The 19,858-nt window shown below is 40.7% G+C and overlaps 2 protein-coding genes across 2 annotated transcripts; both read right to left on the bottom strand.

The window, feature by feature from the left end:
* Positions 1–6,618: 6,618 nt before the first annotated feature.
* On the bottom strand, positions 6,619–9,595 carry LOC113745455 (uncharacterized). The gene is made up of 7 exons (XM_027276998.1): positions 9,550–9,595; positions 9,067–9,381; positions 8,510–8,857; positions 8,141–8,266; positions 7,821–7,882; positions 7,615–7,705; positions 6,619–7,166 (listed from the first exon to the last, which is right to left on the bottom strand). The coding sequence occupies exons 1-7, from the start codon at positions 9,590–9,592 to the stop codon at positions 7,078–7,080; spliced, it is 1,074 nt and encodes a 357-aa protein (XP_027132799.1). The 5' UTR covers positions 9,593–9,595; the 3' UTR covers positions 6,619–7,077.
* Positions 9,596–17,451: 7,856 nt separating this feature from the next.
* On the bottom strand, positions 17,452–19,596 carry LOC109138843 (uncharacterized). Its single transcript, XM_027276999.1, has 6 exons — positions 19,554–19,596; positions 19,065–19,385; positions 18,508–18,855; positions 18,268–18,399; positions 18,122–18,168; positions 17,452–18,043 (listed from the first exon to the last, which is right to left on the bottom strand). Exons 1-6 carry the CDS (start codon positions 19,594–19,596, stop codon positions 17,909–17,911), a joined length of 1,026 nt encoding a protein of 341 aa, XP_027132800.1. The 3' UTR covers positions 17,452–17,908.
* Between the last annotated feature and the right edge of the window lie 262 nt (positions 19,597–19,858).

Here is a 19,858-nt window from a genome sequence, read left to right as displayed (position 1 = left end):
TAATCATAAACGTAAGTACTATATGTTAAGCACAAGATTAGTGAATATAAAAAACATTCAGTAAATACAACTGAAGTATCGTATGTGTAAATTCAAACACAGCAAATTAACTAGCTACCAACAAGGTGAAATATTGCCTCTTTCCCTAAATATTAAAAAATCTCTTGATTGAAAGTTTACAGCAGATCTGTTCCTTTTTCCCTTCCGTTTTCCCTCCCTTCTTTACTGTGCAAATTTTACTATGCCAGGATGTGCAATTTATAAACAAATAAACAGATAACGAAGCACACCAGCACCCTATATACAGAAAAGAGAGTCAAACGCCTGAGGTGTCAAAAAGTTTGATAGCAAGCACAGGCGCACGCGGGTATCCTGGCAAACATCCAGAGCAGAAACAAGAAGAAAAAAACTCATGCCGAAGGGCTCACGGTTATCACCCGCGGTGTGGATGTTTACACATGTGTGCATGTGTAGTGCAATGCAACGGGGATATCATGTGTAGATCGTATCTGAGCGCGTACTCATACGCGCTATTCCACCAGTCGGCTTGTTGTAGTTTGTACGTTGAGTCAGCTACGAAACTAGCCGGTTAGCAACGTATCAAAAAATCTATATATATCCATGTCAAAGGCCGAACAGAAAGACAGCATACTTAACTGACACCTCCCGAGAGGGACGAGCCTGGAATGGGAGTTGCGTCTGCATATTCCTCTGCTTTTAGTTGGGTCAGTGAAAAGAGGTTTGCTTACACATCATAGGTGATCAATGAGTCTTGCTAGGGTGTATAAGCAGTCCCATACACTGACACCCGTATGTTTCGGAAGTAGCTCCCTGGACGGCTTGAACAGCGCCCTCCGCTTGGCCACAAGCCGGGGGGGTAATTACGGGGAAGATTTGGATCCATCTTACCGCCGTTAGTGAAGTTGTTTCGCTCAAGATGCTCTCCGAGAATATCTTTCAAGCACGTGAAATATGTAGTCAGATGTGTCTTTGGTGTGTAGTGTTCATGGGATCAGGTTTCTTTCCGGAGGGATCGGTGAGCTCGGTCCAATTAGGGGTTTATCCTCCAGGGAACAGCGCGTCTTGCAGCAGGCCTGCGAGAAGTCCGGGGCCGGGCTCCCCTCTGCCCCCTCGGGGGGGGAACTCCGATGATCCTAATGTTGTTGTCTACCTGGAGCGCCCCTCCCGGTCCTCCGCATTTCCCCGGTTTTCTTTCTCCACTTCGAGTTGAGCTTTGTGTTACTATGACGTGGCAGAGTAGTGACTTCATCAGAGTGAAAGGAGGCACATGGACTTTTCACTCTCTGTGATAGTTTCCCCTGGAGGCAACGTTTTTTCTTCCCAAGAGTCCGTAAGGACCTTCTGATCTCTTCTTTTATTGTTTACCACCCGCTTGCAGCTCAGTGTTAGATTATTGTATGCGTGCATCTATGGGAAGAGCATATATCATTTTAATCGCGGGTGACTTCGTCTCGTAAGGCCGGAATGCAGCGAGTACTGGCGGTTTGAGGGTTCGGGTCTTCATCCCTACCCGTGTGTATCGGCGAATTTGTTCATCGTCAGTTTCGAGGGCGGTCGGGGCCCTGCTTCAAGGCTGGTCGGTTTTCTGCATTTTCACCTCTTCGACATCATTTAACCTCAGTGAAAGATTTGTAATTTCGCTCGTAAAGACTTACTACGTCTTTTTTTCGCACTGCATAAAAGGAGTGGTTGAAGTTTTTGGTTTTAATTAAATCAAAAAGTGTCAGAGCACCCGTGAACACGTTCTTTACTCCTTCATTGCTCAGCAGCGCCCCCCCTGTTTTTTAACATCTGTTATAAATTCCTTTGTTTGGTCCACCCGGATGCCGAACGCTGCTTTCAACTAGGCTTAACAGAGTCCTATTCTCGTCGGCTCCTGTGTTGTGTCACCCTGATCCTGCCTGTTCAGTTTTGTGTGGAGGTGGGATGCTTAGGACACTGGGGTGGGGGCTGTCTTTTCCAAGCGCGCTCGCTTCCGACCAGAAATGGCTTGTTACCCCTGCCCGTCTTTCCCGCCGGCCTGACGCCAGCAGAGAGCAACTAGATGTGATGGAAATCGGGTAGTTACTGCAGTGGTGCTGGCCTGCAGGAGTGGAGATGCACTGGCTGGAGGGCTCACTCTACCATTTGTGGTTTGGACTGATCAGTACAAACCTGTCATACCTCCGTTTCTGCCGCAGGCTTAACTCCCGCCAGGCGTAGGTGGGCCCTTGTTCCGGGAGTTTTAAACTTCACAATCTTGACTACCGGCCTGGCTCCAGAAATGCCAAGCCCGATCCCGTTCTCGACAGTTTTTCCCTTTCATTGAGGATCCTGCTGAGGACACCATCCTGGCCACCACCTGCGTTGGTGGGGCGGCAGATGAAGAGAGGACCTGAAGCGGTTTGGTCCAGGAGGCCCTGGCTGACCATGCCAGTTCCTGGGGGGGCCCTCTGTCTGAACCGGCTGTTTGTGCACCCCCATCTGTCCGTACCCCGTGCTCCAGTGGGCGACATTGGCCATCCAGGTGGCATGCATCCTGGTGTAACACGAACTCTGACTTTGCTCCAACACGCGTTTCTGGTTGGCCCTCTATGTCCGCCCGAACCAGGGAAATGTCTCTGCCTGCTCTGTCTGCGCTCGCGCATGGTTAAGGCCTCGCATCGTGTCCTCGCGGGTTTTCTTCGCCCCCTCCTGTTCCCCACACCGCCCCTGGGTCTCACATAGCTGTTGACTTTGTTACCGGTTGCCTCCTTTCTGAGGGCTACGACACCATTTTAAACCGGGTAGATCCGTTTCCCAATGTCGGTGCATTGTTATTCACATGAAACTACAACCACCTGCTGCTCTGGAGACTAAAACCTCTCACTCTGCATGTTTTCAGGTTAACACGGTATCCCCCCAGGACATTGTTTCAGAAGAGGTCCCCAATTTCGCACCTAACGAAGTTTGGCAGGATTATGCAAGGCAGGTGGGGGCAATCTCTGCCCATCCAATATCCTCTGGATTACACCCTCCAAACCACATGGCCAGACAGAGCGGGCAAATCAGGACCTGGAGGCAGGCCCTTGCGCTGCGTTGCTGCTCACCACCCGGCCTCTGGTTCATCACCTCCCTTGGGTGGAATACGCCACAACTCCAAACGAAAAAATGGATAGAATGTTCTGGCATCATGTCCCCGTTTATGGCACTAATGGTTTCCAGCCCCCCTGGTTTCCCTGCACAGGGGCGGAGGTGAGCCCGTCACCTCCGTCCAACCGCATCTCCAGCGTGCACGTCAGGTCTGGCGGAAGACACGGGCAGCCCTCACCCGGGACGGCAGCTCGGAACCCAGAGGGTTGGGCACCGTTCGTCGCTCTCTGCTCCCCTACACAGCCAGGCCAGGAGGTCTGCTTGGTCCTCCCGTGATCCTACCTCTCAGGACGGAAATTCACGTCAGCTATAACTCCAGATTACATCGGCCCTTTCCCCATTGACCGCATCATCAATCTCCAGTGTGTGTTGAGACTGAAGTATAACAAACCCCTAATACTCAACACCACCCTTCTTTCATGTCTCTCTCATCAAGCCTGTTTCCACCAGCCACTCTCTGCCCACCAGCCGACCCCCCTCCCTCCCCCCCGGAGCATCGACGATCACCCTGCGTACTCTGTCCGGCAACTCGATGTTCGGAGCAGTGGAGTTTATTCAATAACCTTGTGGACTGGGGAGGGGTTATGGCCCGGAGGAGAGTGTCTAGGGGTGTCCGCTCCTCGAATTTTGGACGCCTGAGTTACTTAGGATTTTTATGTTAGGGTAACCGACAAGCCCGGCAGGCCGCCAGGAGGCGTCCCTTGAGGGGGGGTACTGTCAGGTGGTTTGTTGTTTTGTGTTTTGTTTCTCCTTTTGGTGCTCGTTGTTTTCTCCCCCCCCCTTCCTGTTTCTGCAGGTGCGAGGTGGGTGATTGTGCTCCTCCCTTTCCCTGCCTACTGGACGAACCTATCAGCCTATCAGCTTCTTGCCCCTCTCCCTTTTAGGCCTGGCCCGTGTCGCCAGGACATCCAGTGCCAGAGTATTATTCCCATGAGCTCCACCCGATGTCTGGTTCCTTTGTTCTCCTGAAGAGAGATTCTTTACCTGAAGTTTTCCACCTGTGAAGGTCACTTATGTTGTTTTTGGACATTGGCCATTGCCGTGCCTATCTACTGTGTTTGATTTGGATTTTGTGGACTTTGCAACATTAAAGTGACTTTTGTTAAACACCTTCTTGTAATCTGTCTCTGCTGCGGGTCCTATCTGGTCTTATACATTTCAAGCTTCAGCTCAGACATTATTTTATTTTATTGCACTATAGTGAGATTGAATAAGGGAACCTGTGACAGGCCTATGCTTTATATTTCATATTGGCAGTAGTTCTAACTCGACAGTAGCGTGAATTCACTGAATGAGGATGTAATAACACAGTGGTTTCACTGAATTATTCCTTATGAAGTATTGGGGAAAAAATGTGTTTATTTGGAAACGAGGATGATGTAATAACCACCTGTCTGTATTTTGAGTTTGTTTTGTACTGATTAAGGACGTTTGAATATGGATAAACAAAATACAGAAAAGAGATTAAAAAAGAGATATTTTGCAGACTGGAAAATAAATTACGCTGAGCGAAGCTGTACTGGAAAGGAGCAAGCGCTGGTCTGTCTCATTTCTTCTCCTGTTTTACAGGTACCCTGCCTGGGACCTGTTACACATGGTCACATGCTAAACTAAGACGGTGAATCAGCTTAACATCAGCATGTTAGCATACGTTAGTATGCTGACATTAACATTAACATCCAGCCTAAAGCACAACCTCAGTGCCTCCAAAACGGCTGTAGGCTCTTAGTCTTAGATTGAATGTGCACCTTTCTTCTTCTTTCTCCTTTAATGTTTGGACAGCTGACAAAATGCACACAGCTCTGATCTGTGTGAGGCTAAACCAGTGGTCCCCAACCCCCGGAGCTGTTCCTACCGGGCCGTGAAATGGCTCATACATTTTTTTTTATTAATGATGAGCCAGGGGTGTCTATGAGTGCTCCTGTGCCCTTTGTGGATCATACGCTCCTGACACTGGTACTCGCCCGGACTAATTAGCAATGCACAGGTGCCATAACCTAGGTTAAATAAGCTAAACTGGCAACCTGGGCACGGCGCGTCAACCGGGGTGTTTTTGACATGTTCAGCAACTTGTCCAGCTTTTCGGAAGAGCTGGCGGAACTGGGTGAGTTGATACACAGCCACCTGACATCACTGTCTGAATGGCAGCAGAATGGCAAAGGATGGATGCGCGATCCATTTCAAAATGACGATGGTCAAGACTGGCTCCCATCAAAACAAGACGACCAGCTGATTGAGCTGAGAACACTCTTTGATTCAACATCACTGTGATCCTTCTGGATCAAAGCATCGGGAGAATACAACGAGATCAGCACGCTCGCTCTGAACACGCTGCTCCCGTTCCCAACGTCATATCTGTGCAAGGCCGGTTTTTCTGCCATGACCACCACTAAGACCTTAGAAGCAGACTGAACGTGAATAATACCCTGCGTGTCTCACTGTCTCCCATCACGCCCCGGTATGATGTTCTTCTGGCCGGCAAACGGGCCCAGGGGTCTCACTGATACTGATTTCAGTAAGTTGATGACATTATTTGTAAAGTGGATCTATTTTTTGTTTAGTTTTATTGTATCTTGGTTTTGAACTTCATGTTTTGGATGCATATTGTTAATGGAACCACAGGAAGAATATACACGTTATGATCACATACAGACTGTTCTGTTCTTGTTGGTCTGGTCAGGTATTTTCCTGTGTGGTTTGGTCTAAGATTTGACAAAATTTGTAAAGCCTTTACATTAAGCAGCTTTTAGAAATGATAGGCTGAAATAACTGTATGAGTTGCCAATTGAAATAACGTTAATGTCTTTCGCAATGTATATTAAAATTGACAAATTGCAAACCGGTCCGTGAATTTTTTTTTATGCTTCTGCAGGTCCTTGTCACAAAAAAGGTTGGGGACCCCTGGGCTAAACCATGTCATCTGGGAAGGGAGCATTGATTCAGCTTAGCTTTTAGCTCCTCGGAAGGACACACCTTCATGAGCCCTTACCTTTGATTCAGCCTGTAAGTCTTTACTCTGACATACAGGATGTGATGCATTTCACATTTCTTACCATCCAAACCACAAACGTGCAGCCTTAAAACCCTGAAAACTTTAAACCACCAGCCACACCTCCCAATTTACTAACTGTAAATGTTTTATTCCATATATTCAACAGTTTAATTTCCTGAACAGCATGCCATAATATATATGTGTGTGTGTGTATATATGTATATACATATATACTGTATGTGTGTGGGTTTATGTGCTACTTCCTATGTAAATCTGTACTTATGTCTTTGTGTTTATATTATATGCTCTGTTATCTGTAAATTTGTCATTTTTCAATAGAGTTTCATAAAAAGCAAGGGGAAAAAAGAGTCTAGTACTAGGATAAAGGAAAAAGGCGCACAGTCTATACAAAAAAGGGAGCGGAGCTTCCTGCATTCCTGCATTGGGACACACCTGAGAAAGCAGCTGAGACCAGACCACCAGACATTTAAAGTTATAATTTATTAAAGGTCACATCTGTAATGTTTTATGACTGTTGATATAGTGCATCAGAAAGCATTATGCATGTTTAGAAGGGCAGTCAATAAAGCATTATGACTGCATTATAATTCACTATAAATACCATTATAACCTATTACATGTCATCTTCATATGGAGTGTTACTTTCTGTTTTAACTGATTTCCATTCTGGTTTTTATTGTTTATTTAATTTTATTTGCCAATGTAAACACTTTATAGATAAAACTGCCTTGCCCAGATGAGGCCGAGGACCTCCTCCTTTGTTCAGTGTCTTTGGACAGAACTCGTTAACTCCTACTTTGGCATTGACTCATACACTTCTAAATGTTAGAGGCTAGTTTACTACTTTTAAATCAGGGCTCCAGTGTTACAAAATAAAAGCATGGCACCATTCACTGGCCCAGGAGGGCCATGGCGTTCGTGAATCTATATGGTTATATTACGAATGTCAGTGTTTGGAGTATATCAGTATAAAAACAACTGATGTGTTCCTCAAACAACTTCTTCAGGAACTGATCTGTTCCTGAAAAAGTGATGGGAACAAATTAACAGTCACAAAAATTCACATTATTTTTCTTTCTAAACCACAGTGAAGAAATATAAACAATTTTTTTTTTTTTGGAAGCTACCGACATAATTTGACCAAATAAGAACAATGAAGCCTCACAGGGAAAGGCATTTTTTTGCATTGCAGGTAATAATGTGAGTGACCAGTAAAATCTGAAAAGCAAATACAAATACATAATATGAAACAAGGATCAATGTACAGAAAAACGTAAAACACAAAGAACATGTCTCTATGCTATAATAGGACTTAACTTCTGTCATTAAACACGTCATTCTCACTTAAGTTAGAAAGGATCCCACAACACTGCATTATTTATTTACACTGTAAGAGGTCAGTACTGTGAACCAACTCACAGATTTTCAGACACACATTCACATTTGGCATTTAACTTGAGAATACACACTTTCTTCAGTCTCTCTCTTCTTCCTTCCTCTTGTAGCTTTTCTACCAGATAAATGCAGTGCAGCATAGTTCAGATCATCTCCACCTTCAGTCTGTGCACCAAATAAAAGGCTCATTACACAGTATAGTCATGTTGTTATAGGGTTGGGAATTATATTAATGAAATTATTAATGAAACATCAAATGTAATCTGGCATCATTACTTACATTATCATTGACTGGTGGGATCGAGTTGTCGTGTCGTGATTGTGAAGAGACGCTTTCTATTCCTAACATTGAATGAAAACAGAAAAATTACTTACTTAATATGACATTTTAATAAGGATCATCAAATGATTCAACCAGTTTGAAAAATGTTAATTAAACGAAAATCTTATTATTATTTTTTTTCAATTATTGACTTTGTGTACGGTAACGGTAAACCTTAGTGAGACATAAGTGGAACATTGAGGGAATATAGACACTACAATTGTCCTACAAATGTTTCCTGATAAATTATTGATAATGATTCATTCAACAACACTTACCTTTAAATTGTTCACATCCTGCTCTTGGAGTTCGGTAACAGATGAAAACAATATTTCCAATCACAGAAATGATCAGGCAGACGACTGCTACCACCAGCGCAATTAACTCATAACTTGTTTTACTCTCTAGAAAGAAAGAAAGAAAGAAAAAAAAATCAAAGAGAATGTTCAAACATCTTATGAATATCACCTCTTTCTCCACCATCTCACTGTATAAACAGACACTAAAATATTCAGATTTTCTAATTAACAAAACAATGACAGTCACAGTGTTTTGTTTTTCGCTCTAGAGAACAAAGAAAAAAATGTATCAATGATGTTATTAACATCTTATGAATATCACCTGCAGTATTAAACAGAGAATCATACCGATTTGTACTTTTGATCCATTTCCAAATAATATCTCCCCACATGTGGCCACAGCACAGTAGTAAGTCCCATCATCAGAGGAGCTGACGTTCTTAGAGAAGTGATAAACACAGCGTTTCTGACTCTTGTCACGTTGATCATGTCTGTTTCCATCAGTGTAGATGATGTCTGGATGAGATTTATCTGATCCGGCTCTGAACCAGAACACACTGTGATCTTCTGAACACGTCTTGTTCTCAGAGTCAGAGAGGACTGAACACTGCAGAGTCACTGAGTCTCCTGGACGGACTGGATCAGATACTGTCGACCACTGAACAACAGCATAGTTTGATGTCCTCTGAGTATTTCCTGCACATTTTAAGAAGTATGAATATCTTTTAAGTATAACATGTAATGATTTCACATGACACTGCAGAAATGATAACCTGATAACCAGAAGTGATACCTCACTGAACATTTCAATAAGATATTTTCAGATGAATTTATGAATTTGGAAATCCCCCTTGAAAATATTTGTTGTTGAAGGTTGAAAAAACAAAAAAAGATCACATAATTACCTCTTAACGACAAATAGGTTGCACTCCAAGTAATTTTAGTCCACTCCACTTCTGCACAGTGATACATTCCCTCATCTTCTTCTTTCGTCTTCAAAATAGTCAGAATGCTCATGTTCTTATTTAATTTTACTTCCAATCTCGAGGCAGAAAAGTCTGGTCCATACACAGGGCTTGTATTTTTCCGCATTGACACAATTAATTTCAGATTTTCCCCAGCAGTTTGCTTGTACCAATGAAATCTTTGGTTCAACTCAGAAACACATGTGAAGGTCACAGGTTCACCGAGTTGAACTGTGGTCACTGGAACCAGTGTATCTAAATGAAATAAACACATAATACATGAAAGATTAATGACAACTATTGAACAATGTCAAATAGTGCAACAAACTGCAACATAAAAAGACAATCACATGAACCAGCAAACATCTAGTTTACATGCAGATGTTTAAATGAGAAAATCTTTGATGATTAGAAAGCACTTACATCCTTGATGAAGGAGCAGCAGTGTAACACAGAACACGATCATCTTCACTCTGACTTTTCTGAGAAAACTTTCACATATTTCAGGGAGTGAAGGTGGTGTGAGGTCAGACCATCAAATGCATCTGATTGGTTGTCACAGAATATCCAATCAAAGAGCATTTCCTGCCACACTGATATATTTTTGGTTCACGTGAAGCATATGACGTCTTGTTTCGAAACCATTCGATGTTTATACAGATTCACATTTATCTGAATTTCAATAACTCTTCAACTTAAAATAGGAGGTTTTTTAATAACATTTGAGCAAAATCACGATCTTTCTCTAACCTTAACCAAAGTGCTTTGTTGGCTAAACCCTCACCAGAGACCGAAGTCTGGACACAAACCTGGTGTCACAGTCCTGCACTTTGTGCACTATTCTGTAGATGGCAATATCTGTCTGTCAAATTGGTCATGACTGAAACATTTCAAGAACTATCTGATGAACTGGTTACAATACACAGTAAAACATAGCAAAGACAAATACAATGAGACATGACAGAGACAAACAGGATGTGACTTTGACTCAGCTGCCATCAGGCCAGAATTACATGTGTATGATACAAAAAACTGCAATCTAAGGACAGCCCTATCAACTGAACTTGAACCTGAAGAGTGTGGAGTTAATTAGGAAATGGCATCCAGCTAACACACTAGAGCAAGGGTGGATGGAACCTAATAAGTAAGGAGTAATATCCAAGGAGGTGTCTTGATTCATGTACAAGATCTTGCCTCCATGGAGTCAATTAATTCCTTATTATGGACACATCAAAGGGCATTATCCTACGTGCATGGTCTCTTTTTATGAATCATCTTTCCTGGTAGGTTCTTAGAAACCTTGTTTAATACTACAGTAAATGACATGACCCTTAGATGCGACTTGACAAGTGCACACCCTTGTGTGATGGTACTGCACTCCAATGCGACTCATGTCAAATCAGAGGCTGGATAAGGTTATCTGAAGATAACATCATGGATTCTTTTAATAGAGAAAAAGAGAAAAAGACATGAGGTTTTTTAATAACATTCAAGCACAATCATGAGCTTTCTGTAACCTTAACCAATGTTAAGAACATGCAGTGTTCACATGAACCACCACATCCCTGATGGAGAAGCAGTGTAACACAGAACACGATCACCTTAACATTGTCTCTTGTTTGGAGACTTGTTGGTTATATTGTGAGTGAAGGCGGTGACATGATTCCGATAGGTCAGACCTTTAAATGAATCTGATTCGTTATCACTGAATATACCACTGAAATGTACTTCCTGCCACACTGATTTTGTTCGTGGAAAGTGAAGCATATCACCTCTCACCGTCATCTATTAGCTAAACTGCTGGTTCTTAAACTATAGTGCGAGTACAAGTGGTAGTACGCGACCTCCCTGTAGTGTCACTTGGAGGAATCTGATATATTTTTTTATTTAAAAAACATATCAGACCATCTACAATACAAGATATATCTTACAAGATATACTGTAGCTGGAATGTTATTAACAATTTGTGATACATCATCAAGTTCATTCACATAGTGTATGTAGCCATCCATGATTAGCTCAAATGTGACATGAGATAGTAAGTGAATGTAAAAAACGAAGAAGCAGTATTGGCTCCAAACAGGAAATCCATCCATTTTCTGTAACTGCTTATCCTTATCAGGGTTACAGGGGGCTGAAGCCTACTTCATCTGACGAACAGCGAGGTACACCCTGGACAAGTTGGCAGTTCATCATTGGGCCAAACAGGGAATATTAGGAAGAAAAGTGTGGATCAGGACAACCACTTTTCAACCAAATGTACTCTGATTCTTCAACAACAGTCAACAATAAATAATCTTCTTAATAGGAATAAACATGCCTCCTGCTTAAACTGTCCTTAGTTGAACAGAAATGGCCTACACTGCTGGATTTTAATGTCTGTCAGAATAGTGGTACTTGGAGAGATGAATATTTTTTGAAGACTGAATTTCAAGAACTGCTTGACACTTGTTCTCAACACGGAGTGCTTTTCATTTTTGGAAGATATTATCCATGTCCAATCTTTGGACTCGTTTTCTTTTTCTTTTGTTTACTGATATTTTACCGGCACGCCTGTTAAAAGAGGTTTTTGTAACGATCTGTCCACTTATTTCAGCCATAGTCAATAGCTCCTTAACAAATGGAGTTGTCCCTTTGTGTTTTAAACATGCAATTGTGCAACCTCTGCTAAAAAAAACAAGCCTAGACTCCAGTAATATGAATAATTTTAGGCCGATTTCTAAATTACCATTTATTTCTAAGCTTTTAGTAAAAGTTGTCTTCACCCAGGTTTCTTCTTACCTAAACACTTAATATCCTTGACAAATTTCAATATGGTTTTAGAGCTCTACATAGTACAGAATCAGCCTTGCTTAAAGTACACAATGACATTCTCCTTTCTGTTGACTCTGGTTCTTCGGCTATCTTAGTTCTTCTCGACCTCACCGCAGCATTCGACACAGTCGATCATGTCATTCTCTTAAAATGTCTGGAGGCCGAAGTTGGGCTACAGGGGACAGTCCTAAAAGGGTTTACCTCCTATTTAATAATAATAATAATAATAAATTAAATGTATAATGCACTTTACATTTGAATCAAATCTCAAAGTGCTACAATACACGCACAAAGTATATGCACACAAAGCAACAAGTACAGTAAATCACAACAAAAGAAATCACGTTAAAAATGATAGGATGAGGAAAAAAGGAAAGTTTTATGTCCTTTTTTTAAACTTTCAAGGGTCTGTGATGACCTCAGATGGTCAGGGAGGGCATATCAAGGGTCTGTGATGACCTCAGATGGTCAGGGAGGGCATAAATAACAGAACATTTGCTGTTGAAATTCGAAACTGTTCCTCGTCTCCTGCTCCTATTAAATGCAGCATTCCTCAAGGCTCAATTTTAGGTCCTCTTCTATTTTCCCTCTACATGCTTCCACTTGGCTCAATTTTTCAAAAACACAATATTCCTAACCATTGTTACGCAGATGATACACAGTTCTACCTACCTGTCACACCCAATAGCACCTGCTCCCTACAAAATCTTTTTAACTGTTTAAAGGACGTCAAATGCTGGATGGCGAGGAACTACAACTCAATGACAATAAAACAGAAGTAATTATCTTTGGTCCACCTGATTCTGTCACTCTCAGCGATGCACTCGGTCCCCTAGCTCCTAATTACCATAACGTGGTTAGGAATCTGGGTGTCCTCTTTGACAGTCCACTAAGTTTTAACAGTCAGGTCAGTAATGTTGTTAAGGGTAGTTTTTATCAGCTCAGAACCATCGCCAAACTCAAGCTGTCTTTATCTCAGAAGGATCTGGAGACAGTCATCCATGCTTTTATTACTTCCCGGTTAGATTATTTCAATTCCCTCTACATAGGGCTAACTGACTCCACCCTTTCTAGACTCCAAATGGTGCAAAATGCTGCTGCAAGACTTATAACTGGTTCAAAAAAGAGACACCACATCACCCCAATCCTGGCACACTTACACTGGTTGCCAGTGAAATTTAGAGTTGATTTTAAGATTCTATTATTTGTTTACAAAGCCCTAAATGGTTTGGCTCCGCAATATATTTCCAATCTCTTGGTTCCATACTCTTCCCCCAGATCTCTCCGTTCATCATCACATTGGCTCCTCTCAGTCCCCCATTCGCGCCTAAAAACTAAAGGCGACCGTGCCTTCTCTGTTGCTGCCCCCAAGCTCTGGAATAGCCTACCCCATAACATAAAGTCCTGTCCCACTATTGACAATTTCAAATCCAGTTTAAAATCTTACCTCTATGATCTTGCTTTTAGCTCAGTCTGAGGCTGCACTATTAATGATTTTGTTTACTTTCTTATTCATTTTCTTTTGTTTTGTTGTTTTCCATAACATTATTGTTTTTATCCTTGCGATCCACTCTGTCTGTAAAGCACTTTGGGTCAACTTCTGTTGTTTTTAAATGTGCTATATAAATAAAATTGACTTGACTTGACTTGACTTGACTTGACTACTTATATAAAGTACTTGACTGTCCCCTGTGTTAAATGTGCTGATGTTTGACATCTGGATTTAATGTTGATAAAATGTAGTCCAGTGTACAAAGGCTCATGGATAGTGAGGCAGGTACACTTTGAAGGCCAGAAAAAGCAATCTGAAGAAAAAAGTTTAAAGCAGACTGCAAAACAAAACAAGGAAAGGCTGGAGCGCTTGAACAGAGAATGAAGATGTGCTTACACTACAACCAAGGAACACAGGGAGAGAAGGCAAGATGACGTAGGTTAAACTAATCAGGCAAGAAACACAACAACGGCAGGAAGTACAGACAAGAAAATAAGAACTAAAACAGGAAATACAAAACAAAAACCCAAAACCATGACATTAACACCACTCACATGGTGTCTATTGTTTCTTTTATCCTCCGCTGAATCCTTATTCAGCAGCAGCACCAAGACTGACCAGCATATGTGGTACTTACTGGTGTAAGTCACAGCGTCTTGTATATGCTGTGGCTGTACACCACTTAGCTGTATAATGTAAGCTGTTGTCTTAATCATAAATGCGACATTACAGATTAGCAAATGTTAGGATGCTAATGCACTGAGCTAATATGGTGATCATGGTAATCCTGCTAAACATCATTTTGAGCATTAAGGTTAACCTTAGCAAATAAGCTCAAAGAACAGCTAGCATGGATGGAGTAGTTAGTTAGTTAGTTAGTTAGTTAGTTAGTTAGTTAGTTAGTTAGTTAGTTGTAGGATCAAAGACAATTCCTGAAATTTAAATAAATATGAATCTGTCTGAGCACCAAATACTTGAGTGAGTAATTAAGGTTGATTGTACATGACCAATCAGATGCATTCCCTTCACTCCCTGAAATATGTGAAAGTTTTCTCAGAGAAGTCAGAGTGAAGATGATCGTGTTCTGTGTTACACTGCTGCTCCTTCGTCCATGTAAATTAGATGTTTGGTGGTTTATGTGATTATCTTTTTGCATTTACATTACAACACACTAACCACAGTTCAACTTGGTGAACCTGCAACCTTCAAATGTGCTTTGCTTTATGCAGCTATTTTTCCACTGTTAGTTATCTTGGCTATATGTCTGACTGTTAAAGTGTTCCACATTCTTGCCCTCCAAAAAAAACGTGATCGTTACAATGGTAATTGAAGTCACTCGTAGTTCCTATACATTTATATCAAATTAAAACTTCTGCATCATTATTTATTGTGTCTATACATTTTCTATTTCATCATCCAGCTCCTGTCGGTGGTCAGAAAAGTCATCAGGTAATGACAATAGATGTAGGGTTAACCTTATTAGGTTGTGTCGTATTGATTTTTGACTTTGTCGTCTGTATTTCCTCAGAGAGACGAGGACTTGTGGGTTTATTCTGCTGTTGTCTTTACTGTGATAAAAAAAACTGACCAAAACGTTTGTAGGGGTGTACCAATACAATCCACATGATCAGTGTTGTCATGTGTGAGGTGGATCAGATGTCATATGAAATTAAAGAAAACTTAAATAACATAAAATACTGTATCAGGTTTGTGTTTTTTGGTTGTTATTGTTCTTCTTGTTCTTTAACTACAGACACTGTTTAGGATTATAATATGTAACTGTATCAAACTATGTCAATGAATAAACACACAGTGCTTTCTAGTCCCAAACTGCTGGCCTGATCTGTTAACGTGAAAAAAAACTGTAGATTTTCTATCACCTGCCAGAATCACTGAAATCAATCCAATAATATAAATATGTCAACAAATATTTTTATTCAGTTTCTAACCATGACAACCTAACAGATATATCACTGGCATACACTGCCACGCTGTGAGGTCATGCTGGGTTTTTGTCTTGTATTGTCGTTTCCTGTTTTATTTTGAAAAGTAACTCTCCTCTCGTTTCAGTTCACTTGCCCTTCCTCATGTGTCACCAGTCGCCTTGTCTTCCCTGATTCCTGATTGTGTCCACCTGTTTCCCATTTCCCTCATGTGTCTTATAGTCTGTGTCTCCCTTTGTCTTGTGCCAGAGTGTTTGGTTCCATTCGTTCACCCCAGTTTTTTTCCACAGTCCTTGATCAACCTTGCTTCCCCACCTAATGTGTGCCTACAGTCCTTGATCAACCTTGCTTCCCCACCTAATGTGTGCCTGTAATCATTGTTTTCTGTTCAGTTTTCTAGCAGACGTAGCTTTTTGTCCTCCCTTTTGTGGAGTGATTTTCTGTTGACTTTTTCCTCTTTGCTTTTATGTTTTTCCCTCTTCGGAGTGGTTTTGTTTTGTAGCGTTATTCTTCCTGAAAACGTATCGTTATTTTCAACTCTAGTGTAATTTCCATAGTCTGTTCTTTTGTCACTCACTGTTGGAGGTGGGAGTTATTCCAATAAAGTTCTGCCCAGTCGGTCATTTACCTGCATCTGAGTCCTCCTTAAGTCCAGGTCTGACATACACATGTTTCTTGTATTTGGTTTATTTTATATAATCATCTATTTTTATGTTTAAAAAAAGGGGGGGGGGGGGGTAGAAAGTAACTAAAGTTAACACACAGAAAAACAGATATTGTGACAATATATGTAAACTAACAAAATATAAACTTTTTTTACATTTAAAAAACTCCTGAAGCCCCAGCTCTTCAGAGAGTACCTCCTCTGCTAGCACTACCAAAACTGGACATCTATCATCTATCCCTCTAGTACTGTCACAGTACTTATTACTGCACAAACATGTCCTAGTCACACTGTTCCTCGATTGTTTTCCTTTTTTTGTAAGTCGCTTTGGATAAAAGTAGATTGTTAAATGACTAAATCTAAATATAATATATGTTTAACTACTGGAATGAAACTCTTCTGTTTTTCTGGTTTCATGCACTTACTGACATGCACTGGTGGGGCGTTTCTCAGCCCTTTGACCGACCATCAAAGCGGTTTACACACAGCAGATCTGACTATGAGTTTCAACAGGATGTAATGAAGGTTACGTTGGGGGGAGAAAAAGACACAAGAGGTTTCAGCAGGCTGTTTTAAGCTGGACAAATTATGCTTTTTTTCCCCCCTTATTGGTTAATTTGTTCATTCAAAGAACAAACAATCTCTTCAAATGGCCATCAAACATTTTTGTTAATAATCAGACAAACTTCACACAATACAACCAGGGTGGGACTGTGGATTGATTAGCTCCTCCCCCCTCTAACATCAACGTCCAATCAAAAGGACCAAACTACAGAAAAATGTGATAAAAAATATTCATGACCCTTTAGGCCTACACTTTTAAATTGTTAATTCATTAATAATAATGACAAAAATACTACACTATCATGATCGACTTAAGCTTAGTAAAAACAGTAGAACAGCAGTCAAGTGCAGCTTCCTGAGGCTTCAACAGAGAGTGAGAGAAGGTAGAAAGACCGCCTTGTCTTCACACTTCAGTTTGAAGCCTGACCACAACAGTGCTGAAGTTTCTATGCATCATTTGTTTGTCAGTGGTGAGTGTGAGTGTGTGTTTATCTCTGTGTGTTAAAACACAAAGCAGGACACAAATGAAAGTATTTACTGAATGACATTTTACAATTGTTACTTTTTCTGTGTCCACCCTTCTGTTTACTCTCGCTGTGCATGTGTATTATATTTATTTATGAACCTCAAGCAGCACTTTTACTGCATTGGGAAAGTGGGTGTTTCATGTGGACAGTGGATGCACATGCTTTTCTATATGACAATTTTAGAAAACACACCACAAAGCTGTTGGTGTTGTAGAAACTACATTCATTTTTCCCTCTTAATGTTTTTGCAGAAAAAAGAAAAAATATATATCTACAATTCAAATCCACTCACAGAAATAACATGATTTCAATATGTCCACGTTGACAGAAAATGTCTTTATTCGGTTGCAAAATTAAGAAAAATACAGTTGACAAAGACAGTGCATGCGTTATGTTTCTCGATCGACATCTTAATTCCAAAGCCACCCAGGAACCTCTGCAGTGTAACTTTTAACTGTGAACATTTGCATGAAAGAGACAAGACTAGAAGAGTGTGACAGTGTGACAGTGTAGCTTGATTAAGGGAAAGATTATGACGAAAGAAAGAGAAACTTTCAACCACACAGTGAATACATTTATATTTGCTTCAGTTACTTGCTGGTTTCAAATGTACATTTCAAATGTTTCAAAAAGGAAAAACCTTAATTTGAAGTGATATGTAATATGTACAGCCTTACCTAATAACCACATACTGTACAACAAACTCTTTAGCCCTAAACAGACTAACATCAACTCGATCATACAGTACCAAATCATGATAAAGAGACCTGTTAACTCACTAATCCAACCCAAATGTCTTGACAGCAGCATAGATCCTCTCTCTCTCTGCTGCTTTTGCATCCTTTATTATGTCTCTGTCAGTTTTCATCACGGTGAAGACGACAGTAGAATAAACCCACAAGCCCTCGTCTCTCTGAGAAAATATAGACGACAAAGTCAAAAAACAACACACACAACCTAAAAGGGTTAATCCTACATCTATTGTCCTTACCTGATGACTTTTCTGACCACCACTGTGTTTTTGCACAGCAACAGGAGCTGGATGATGAAACAGAACATGTACAGACAATAAAAAATGATGATGCAGAAGTTTTAATTTGATATCAATGTTTAGAAGCTATGAGTGACTTCAGTTACCATTGTAACAGTCACACTTGTTTTTCTTCATGACGGCATGAATGAGGAAGGCTATAACAATCAGACATATAGCCAAGACAGCGCACAGCAGAAAAATAACGGCATGGTCTGTCTGTGAGCACATACTGGTTCCTGAAACATGAACAAAAAGAAAAAACAATAAAAACAATGTTAAAAGCAAATTATGCTTACTGTCACCTCCTGGTTAAATCATTTCAAATGTAAAACAGAGAATCATACCGATTTGCTGTTTTGATCTATTTCCAAATAATATCTCCCCACATGTGGCCACAGCACAGTAGTAAGTCCCATCATCAGAGGAGCTGACGTTCTTAGAGAAGTGATAAACACAGCGTTTCTGACTCTTGTCACATTCATCATGTCTGTTTCCATCAGCGTAGATGATGTCTGGATGAGATTTATCTGATCCGGCTCTGAACCAGAACACACTGTGATCTTCTGAACACGTCTTGTTCTCAGAGTCAGAGAGGACTGAACACTGCAGAGTCACTGAGTCTCCTGGACGGACTGGATCAGATACTGTCGACCACTGAACAACAGCATAGTTTGATGTCCTCTGAGTATTTCCTGCACATTTTAAGAAGTATGAATATCTTTTAAGTATAACATGTAATGATTTCACATGACACTGCAGAAATGATAACCTGATAACCAGAAGTGATACCTCACTGAACATTTCAATAAGATATTTTCAGATGAATTTATGAATTTGGAAATCCCCCTTGAAAATATTTGTTGTTGTAGGTTGAAAAAACAAAAAAAGATCACATAATTACCTCTTAACGACAAATAGGTTGCACTCCAAGTAATTTTAGTCCATTCCACTTCTGCACAGTGATACATTCCCTCATCTTCTTCTTTTGTCTTCAAAATAGTCAGACTGCTCATGTTCTTATTTAATTTTACTTCCAATCTTGAGGCAGAAAAGTCTGGTCCATACACAGGGCTTGTATTTTTCCACATTGACACAATTAATTTCAGATTTTCCCCAGCAGTCTGCTTGTACAAATGAAATCTTTGGTTCAACTCATTTGTAGAAACACATGTGAAGGTCACAGGTTCACCGAGTTGAACTGTGGTCACTGGAACCAGTGTATCTAAATGAAATAAACACATAACACATGAAAGATTAATGACAACTATTGAACAATGTCAAATAGTGCAACAAACTGCAACATAAAAAGACAATCACATGAACCAGCAAACATCTAGTTTACATGCAGATGTTTAAATGAGAAAATCTTTGATGATTAGAAAGCACTTACATCCTTGATGAAGGAGCAGCAGTGTAACACAGAACACGATCATCTTCACTCTGACTTTTCTGAGAAAACTTTCACATATTTCAGGGAGTGAAGGTGGTGTGAGGTCAGACCATCAAATGCATCTGATTGGTTGTCACAGAATATCCAATCAAAGAGTGTTTCCTGCCACACTGATATATTTTTGGTTCACGTGAAGCATATGAGCTCTTGTTTCGAAACCATTTGATGTTTATACAGATTCACATTTACCTGAATTTCAATAACTCTTCAGCTTAAAATAGGACATGAGGTTTTTTAATAACATT

Source organism: Larimichthys crocea, unplaced genomic scaffold (assembly GCF_000972845.2).
Source record: "Larimichthys crocea isolate SSNF unplaced genomic scaffold, L_crocea_2.0 scaffold779, whole genome shotgun sequence".
Lineage (NCBI taxonomy): Eukaryota > Metazoa > Chordata > Actinopteri > Sciaenidae > Larimichthys > Larimichthys crocea.
Note: the sequence above shows the minus strand (reverse complement) of the source record. Positions and strands in the feature narration are given on the sequence as shown.